Here is a 9,105-nt window from a genome sequence, read left to right on the forward strand (position 1 = left end):
GAACAAGAATCACAAAATCATCTTTATCTTCATTGCTCTGAAACAAGGAAGCTCTGACATTATTTCCTGGATAGTTTAAAATGTTATGGGTTTTCTCTGACACAGTAAAGCAAAATGTTTATGAATGGGGAAAAAGAAAGAAGACTAAAACATTCATGTATCAGTTGTGGAGCTTATTACCATTTGCCATCTGGTGGGTTATTTGGAAAGAAAGGAATTGCAGGTTATACAAGGGTTACAAGAGGAACTTTGATCAGTTAATAATTTCCATCAAGTGTACACTGTTTAGTTGGTCTGTTAACACCAAATTATTTCATGGTTATTCTTTAAGCACACTGATTTGTAATTGGGATGCTGTAGTACCAACAGGTAACCCGGTTTTCTTTGTTTCTTCACTATTTTTCATCTTTCCGATGAAATCTAGTCTTTTATAAAATTTATCCTTTTGCTTTAAAAAAAAAAAAAACCTTACAAAACAGACACAATTACCAAACATAATTTATACACTCGGTTGAAATTTGATAATCTCTTGGATCAGCCTTGAAATAAAGACTCGTTCTCGGACCGCGCGTCGGCTTCGAAATAAAATACCCAGCAGGGAGATCTGTATAATACTTGGCCCTTGGACTGTAATTCTCAAAGATAGAAACAGAGGAAAAACCCCTGTATCGAACCGTATATATATAAGCGCAAAGACTCCTTGACTTGATTCGTTTCTCATAGTGGTTTGTGGATTTTTTTTATTAATTATATTATATTATCAGCAACAAAGGGGGAAGACAGAAAGCGAGTTGCTGCGCTCGGTAAAAGAAGTTCGCACTTTGGAAACCCTAGAAGTCACGAAATCGAGATTGAAGAACACAGGCAAAACTTAAACCCTAAGAGGAGATTTGCAGAAGAGGGTATCCTTGATTAGCGTCTGTGAATGGAGAAATAGTTGAATTGAAGGAGGTGATTTGAAGGAGGATTTTGGTACCATCTGAAAAACCCTAGAAGGAGCGGAACGAAAAAACAGAAGACAAGATGAGGATTATGATTAAGGGTGGTGTTTGGAAGAACACCGAAGATGAAATTCTTAAAGCTGCGGTTATGAAGTATGGTAAAAATCAATGGGCTAGAATATCATCTCTTCTTGTTCGTAAATCTGCTAAACAATGTAAAGCTAGGTGGTATGAGTGGCTCGATCCATCTATTAAAAAGGTACGCTTTCCTGGGTTTATTCACTTTAGTGTCTTCAAATAGTTGTCTATTGAAGCATACGGAGTGTTGTTTTTGGATAACTCTTTTGGTTTTGTTTTGATGTGAGATATTTAGGTTTAATTTTGCTGCAATTTTGTGTTGTTTTAATGAAAGTTCTGTCCTCAGTAGTTTGTGGTTTTTGGGGCCTTCTGCAATTGATAATAAGAAGTTTGCTCTGTTGGTTATTGTTGCCTCTTTTGGTTCAAGATCCAAATTGAGTGTTAATAAACTAGGATATGATTAAAAGCATGGTTTGTTTTATTGGGATTTCTAATGTGATATGAATACATGATTGATGTAAAACCCGAAGTGAAAAATTGGCTTGAACAACAGCAAATTGGTGTTTGTTACAGAGCAACACACTGTGCCTAGATTATGAACCATTATTGTCTTAGTTCTAGTGTTTTTCAAGTTTGTTACAGGTATATCTGGTTTGGTATCATATGTTATTTGATTCGGCATTGTGTATTTTTTGACTAATACACTGTTATTTATTGCTTAACTTGTCATGACTTTTAAGTTTTTTTACCTGTGTAGACCGAGTGGACCCGAGAAGAAGATGAGAAACTGCTCCATCTTGCTAAACTTATGCCAACACAATGGAGAACAATTGCTCCAATTGTCGGGCGAACTCCTTCTCAGTGTCTTGAGCGTTATGAGAAGCTGCTTGATGCCGCTTGTGTTAAGGATGAGAATTATGAACCCAATGACGATCCAAGGAAGTTGCGTCCTGGAGAGATTGATCCTAATCCTGAGTCAAAGCCCGCTCGTCCTGATCCTGTCGATATGGATGAAGATGAGAAGGAAATGCTTTCTGAAGCACGTGCTAGATTAGCCAACACTAGGGGGAAAAAAGCAAAGAGAAAAGCCAGGGAGAAGCAGCTCGAGGAGGCGAGGAGGCTTGCTTCTTTGCAGAAAAGGAGGGAACTAAAGGCAGCTGGAATTGATAATAGGCAGCGAAAGAGGAAAAGGAAGGGTATAGATTATAATGCCGAGATCCCCTTTGAGAAGAAGCCTCCAGCAGGGTTCTATGATATTGTGGATGAGGACAGACCAGTGGAACAACCTCAGTTTCCGACCACCATCGAGGAACTTGAGGGCAAAAGGAGGGCTGATGTGGAAGCACAGTTAAGAAAGCAGGATGTTGCCAAAAACAAAATTGCTCAGAGGCAGGATGCCCCATCATCAGTATTGCAAGTTAACAAGCTAAACGACCCAGAAACTGTTAGGAAGAGGTCAAAACTGATGCTTCCTGCACCACAAATAACAGATCATGAATTGGAGGAGATTGCGAAGATGGGTTTTGCTAGTGATCTTCTTGCAGGGAGTGAGGCGGAAGGAAGTGGTGCTACACGTGCACTTCTTGCAAATTACTCTCAGACCCCTCGACATGGAATGACACCTTTTAGAACTCCCCAAAGAACACCTGGTGGGAAGGCGGATGCGATTATGATGGAGGCTGAGAACCTTGCTAGGTTGAGAGAGTCCCAAACCCCATTACTTGGTGGTGATAATCCAGATTTGCATCCATCTGACTTTTCAGGTGTTACACCGAAAAGGAGGGATATCCAGACGCCTAACCCGATGGCTACTCCTTTATCTACTCCTGGAGCCAGTGGTGTCACCCCCAGAATTGGCATGACACCATCAAATGATGCGTATTCATCAGGTATGACACCCAGAGGAACTCCTCTTCGAGATGAGCTTCACATTAATGAAGATATGGATATGCCTGAGAGTTTGAAGCATGACCTCCGTAGACAGGCTGAGTTAAGAAGAAACTTGCAATCTGGTTTAATCAACCTTCCACAACCCAGAAATGAGTATCAAATAGTAATCCAACCACTTCCTCAGGATAATGACGAACCCGAGGATATGATTGAAGAAGACATGTCAGATAGAATAGCTAGAGAGAAGACTGAAGAAGAAGCAAGACAGCAGGCATTACTTAAGAAGAGATCAAAAGTACTTCAAAGGGAGCTTCCTAGACCTCCTTCTGCTTCACTGGAGCTTATTAGGAACTCATTGGTGAGGACTGATGAAGACAAGAGTTCTTTCGTTCCTCCTACTCCGATTGAGCAGGCTGATGAGATGGTGAGAAAGGAGCTTTTAGGTTTATTGGAGCACGATAATGCCAAATACCCACTTGATGAGAAAGTAGAGAAGGAGAAAAAGAAAGGGGGAAAACGTGCCTCAAACGGAAAATCAGCCTTTATTCCCGAGATTGAGGACTTTGAAGAAGAAGAAATGAAAGAGGTATGCGTTCTATGATTTGATTATATATTATTGTTGTATAGTTTGTGACGTCCTTCAATTTTATTTACCCTTTGGCAATCAGACATCTTTCAGCATGCTTGCACTTTTTAATCTGTCCTTGTTCATCTCATTTTGATGGTCAAGGAACTTGGTGATTGGGCTGATCCTTTCATGCAGAGCAAGCCCAGACACACACATAAGTAGTGTTACATTTTTACGAGTATACAATGTCAGAACTTAGCTAACGAGGTTCATCTTTGGATGTTGGACTTTTTCTTTATAAATCTCGGTAATAAGGAAAATCCCTTTCATGTCCATTCCATTGTTAGGAAAAGCAGTAACATGGCTGGGTTTTATCTTCTGGATTCATTGTTCATCTTATGTGATCTGTAGTTAATCAGATTTCACATTTTTTCATATCCTTAGCTTTAGTTTATAAATCATCAGTGGGTTTTTGTTCTGTATACCGCGCGGTCCAACATCCCACTGAGATCTGTCGCGAAGACTAATTGACATCTTGAACTCTCTTTTATATTAAGCCGTTGTTATAGATGCTTTATTAAGCCGTTGTGTTGTTGTAGATTACTTCACATTTCATATAGTTGTCTAGGCACAGGAAATTGTCTGCATGCATGCTCAGTTAGAACTGACTTTCGTATCCAATATAAAATAATGAACACTATAGAATTTTTCAGGATCTTTTAGGTGGTGGTAGTTCTAGGTTCTTATGGAAGTAGTGCAGCAATGAATATTGTCATTTCTCCCAATTGAACATACCACTTTCCATCCCTCGAACACACTCCTAACCTTCCAAGTTCGAACTTTATATCAAGCACCAAATGGAGACTCACAAGTCTACAGTCAAAAATTGGCAGCAAGTGTCACCACTAGCTGGCTGAAAATATGAAAGATCTAGTTATTAAAGTTAACTTTAGTTTTAAATGCTTATTTCTATATACATTTTCCGTATTGGATAGAAGTGTCTTTATCTTCCTTGTCTAGATGATTGAGCAAACAGGTAATGTCTGAAGAAGGCTAGCCTCTTGGTGGTGTTTTTAACTCTAGGATCTCTTCTACATTTGTCTGCTCATCTCTAGTAAAGTTGTGAACTTGCTGAGGGTTTTACCTTTTGGCTTCGTACTGTTGGGGAAGGGTTCATACTTGTTTTTCGTCCTCTTTAAAAGCTATTAGGTAATTCTATGGCTGTTAAAAGGTAGTTTTTTTTTTGCTGTTGAATTTAAATTTTGGTTCATGCAACTACTCCAGATTTCTTTTGTTAGTATGAACATGACCTGTCATGTCTCAGTTGAAATGAAGCAAATTTGAGTTTTGAGTTTCATTCTTGATCCGGCCATGACATAGGTTTTTTGTCTGTTTTACTCTTTGTTTTGTATTTTTCTTCGATGTTTAATCTGTAACCTATATCAGGAAATTCCTTTCCTTTGAGGCTGTGTACTTGTATCTTCTTATCAGTAATTGGGATTTATTTGTATTTTTTCATTCTTGCAGGCTGATTTATTGATAAGGGAAGAGATTCAGTTTCTCCGTGTGGCAATGCGGCATGAAAATGAACCGGTTGATGAATATGTCAGAGTTCATGATGCATGCCTAGAAGATATCATGTACTTTCCTGCTCGTGGTGCCTATGGTCTCTCAAGTGTCGCTAATAACATGGAGAAGCTGGGAGCCTTGCAGAATGAGTTTGAGAATGTGAAAAAGAGGATGGATGATGAAACTAAGAAAGCACAACGCCTTGAACAGAAGATAAAGCTGCTCACACATGGTTACCAGGTATTTAAAATTTTCTTAATTTCCATCTCTTTTATCTTAATGAAGTAAATTATTACCCATGTTTTTACATCTTTAAGTTAATTGATCGCGTGCTTTATCTTCTTCGGAAGGCCATAGTCAGTTTTAGGCCTAACTCAATATTCTAAAGGTCACAAAGTAGGAACATTGCTGTTAGCTCTGTTATATTTTTGAGGATCTTTGGACAGGCTGTTAGTCTTGGTGCCTTTGGAGGTAGCCACACTGGACAGTTTAATGGTGTGTTTAGGTGAAGCAGTAATGATTCCTGATTCCATCAGTCATCACCTGGTGTGATGGTTCATTAGAGTGGTAAAAAGCATATAGTATTTGATTTCATCATTCATCTCCTTGACATAAGAATTGTAGGATGTGTGGAACCCTTGTAGGGTTAAGCAAAGCATGTTCTGTCAGTGCTTCTGTTAATCTCTCCTGGCATGCATGTGTAAGATTTCCACCAAATCATAGGGCTAGTGCAAGGTTCGGTTTGGGGGATCTGCTAGGAATTATGTTTCCTGAAAATCTTTGTGGCCAAACTGAGACACAACATGAATCTCTAGAGATCATGTTTCCAATCTCTAAAATTCCACATCTAGATTTACCATTAAGTTTTTCTCGACTACATGGAGCTTATAGACTTTTAAATGTGTTTTAAATGATGACAGATGCGTGGTGGAAAACTTTGGACCCAAGCAGAGGCCACCTTTAAACAGATGGATACTGCTGCTACAGAACTTGAATGCTTTCAAGCTTTACAAAAGCAAGAGCAGTTGGCAGCGTCCTACAGGATCAATGGCTTGGAGGAAGAAATCAAGAAGCAGAAGGAGCTTGAGAAAAATCTTCAGCACCGATATGGGAACCTCATTGCAGAGCAGGATAAGATTGAAAGGCTTTTCGAAGAATATCGATCACAAGAAAAATTACAGGAAGAAAGTAATGCACGCGAGTTTGATTTGCCATCTGCTACGAATGAAACAGATAATGCTCAGTCCAATGGTGAACAGAACTCAACTGCAACCATGGACGTAGATACATCTATTGCTGCAGTAGAGGAAGACAAAGAAGTTCAATTACAAGGAAGTAACTGCGAAGGCCCTACTGATGAGATGAAGATCGATCCAAGTACTGACTCAATGGCAGTTGATTTAGGGGGCAGTGCTGAAATTTCCGAGGAAGAAACAAATGGGTTGGGTTGTGATGGTAATCAAATGTCTGAAATACCAAAGGAGAACGAGCCTGAAATACCAAAGGAGAACGAGCAAATTATTGATACAATTTCTGATCAAAACAGTAAAGCAGATGATATTTCTAGCAATGGAGATGGTATAACTCAACATGCAGCCGATGATTTATCAAAGGAGGCTCCATCTGCAGATGAGAATTTGATTCAAAAGCCTACTGAAATGGTTGATGCCGTCACTGATTTGGTCTCAGAAACTACTGAAGGTGGGGATGGTAGGGAGTGAGGTCTGAGTAGGATGAAGATCTGGCTAAGAAACATGCACCAAATGAACAAATTCTTGATTATGCGCATCAGAGCAGGGATGGTTCTGATGGAAGAGTCGATGGTATTGAAAGGTGACCAAGTGGTATGAGTTCTTTCTGCAGGTGTGAACCTGAAGCCCCTTTGTTTAAGTAGAAAGATTTGTAGAATGAATTTGGGTTTCAAATTCTTAAAACTGGGGAGGTGAGGAGAACTTTATACACTGTCATACTTATTAGGGTTGAGAGATTTAGTATTGGTTCTTGCTTAAATAGATAAAAGTAATGGTACCAGATATTTTCTTTCCTCGTTTCAAATCTGTTTCCAAATTCTGTAAGCCTATCAAATTTTGACAATGTCATTGAAGTTGGGAATTTCTTGTATCATTGTAATTTGTAGTTATGGTAAAAATGGCAACTTTTTATTAGATAACACAAAAATATGGAAACAGAGGAGCATCACTTTTTTACTCGGTCAATAAAATAGAATAAAAAAGCGAAAATGTACAAGGATCAGGCTAATTTAGTGCTAAGCCAAGAAGACCGCACACTAAAAAGCCTAAAAACGATAGTAAACCTCTCCAGGCCATTCAACAGAATGAATAAAACCTGGCCTACCCTCGTAAAACTCATAATGATCCTCAGCCAACAAACATGCTTGTTTGGCCGAGACATCCGCTGAAAAATTAGCCTCTCTGTAGCTATGAATATAGCTAATATTGTTATAAAAACTCTTCGCTAGTCTCCACCTCGGTATAAGCTGCCATGGCAAATCGCCTTTTTGAAGAGCATATAAACAACTCATCGAATCAGATCTGACACATAGGTTCTTCACATTCCATCTTTGAGCAACGACAGCACCATAAATCACCGCACAAACTTCAGCATAGAAGTTAGTCTGCCAGCCCAGGCCAACGCACAGAACTCCCAAGACTATCGAGCTAGAATCACGGAAGACAACACCAGAACCAGCCTGCCCCGGATTACCAAGAGATGCACCATCACAACAGATCATAATCTCACCAGGATTTGGTGGGCTCCAAGTAACTTCAACTGGGTTAGAGTGATCGCAAGATCTATGCGTCACTCTAAAGAAATTAACAATACGCAAATCATCCAAAGTATTATGCATATGGCCCTTCAATCTAATAGAGTTATCACGAATTACCTGATGAACTCTACCTTTAAACTCCAGCCAACGAATCTGCTTGTTCTCAAAATAAGCTTTGTTACGCATCTTCCACAGCTCCGTGACTATTGCAAGATTTGCAACCAGCCATAGATCCTTAATCATTCGACTCCGGCCTTTTGCAGCCTTGTAGGAGACCACCAGGTCTTCATTCGGCGTCAAATCGAAAATTTCAGCTGCCCACTTCCAGATTCTTTTGGCAATTTTGCAATGCCAAGTAATATGGCTAACATCCTCACAGGCTTCTCTACATAAACGACACATAGAAGGCATTTCCCTACCAGTCTTCTTCATAACATTATCATCAGAGGCACAACACTGTTTATAAAATAGCTTCCAATACTGCACACCCAAAGTAGGATGTATAACACTTCTAGAAAAGAGTGCCGCAGCTGGCAAAATTTCAGTTGGCCCACGAATAGCAGCCTTGGCTGACTTGACAGTGAAAACACCTTTACAGTCCAAGTCCCAAATTTTATAATCATCTCCACCACCAATAAGAGGCAAATTATCAACATCAATATTGCATCGTAACATCAATTCGTTAGTCTTTGGAGGAATAGCCCAAGAGCCATCAACAATAATATCACTCACCTTGGCCTTAAAATCATTAGGGCCTCTTGTTGTGATGCCAAGTCGTTGAGCAATTGAAAAATCAGCACACCAATTATCAAAAAATAAGGAAGTATTAGCACCGTTACCTATAATTGAGCGCGTGTGTTTTTGAACAAAGTTATGCACCAATCTAATGCCAGGGAAAACCGAGGAACCCAATTTATAATCAATCAAGCTGCCATTGACCTTGAAATATTTTGCCTTCAAAAATCTAGCCCAAGTCTTATCAGAGTCTCGAATCGAAATCCACAACTTCATAAGCATGGCCCTATTAACATCATTTAACTTCTTGAGGCCAAGCCCACCTTCACGTCTAGAAAGGCATAAAACATCATAAAGAACCGTGAAGTGTTTGCGCCTCTCAGCATCTCCAGACCACAAAAAGTTGCGAATGGCCCTCTCAACAGATTTGATGGCCGTGCATGGCCATTTGTAAACAGCCATTGAATGAAGCAAATAGCTAGAAATAACTGATTTGATCAAAACTAACCTGGCCTGAAAAGACAATAGCTTACCCT

At 39.5% G+C, this 9,105-nt stretch overlaps 1 protein-coding gene across 1 annotated transcript; it reads left to right on the plus strand.

Moving 5' to 3' along the window:
• The first annotated feature begins 713 nt into the window (after positions 1–713).
• LOC113283118 (cell division cycle 5-like protein) lies at positions 714–7,211 on the plus strand. Its single transcript, XM_026532272.1, has 4 exons — positions 714–1,200; positions 1,777–3,495; positions 5,005–5,286; positions 5,967–7,211. The coding sequence occupies exons 1-4, from the start codon at positions 1,024–1,026 to the stop codon at positions 6,765–6,767; spliced, it is 2,979 nt and encodes a 992-aa protein (XP_026388057.1). The 5' UTR covers positions 714–1,023; the 3' UTR covers positions 6,768–7,211.
• The last annotated feature ends 1,894 nt before the right edge of the window (positions 7,212–9,105 follow it).

This window comes from Papaver somniferum, chromosome 5 (genome assembly GCF_003573695.1).
Source record: "Papaver somniferum cultivar HN1 chromosome 5, ASM357369v1, whole genome shotgun sequence".
Classification (NCBI taxonomy): domain Eukaryota; kingdom Viridiplantae; phylum Streptophyta; class Magnoliopsida; order Ranunculales; family Papaveraceae; genus Papaver; species Papaver somniferum.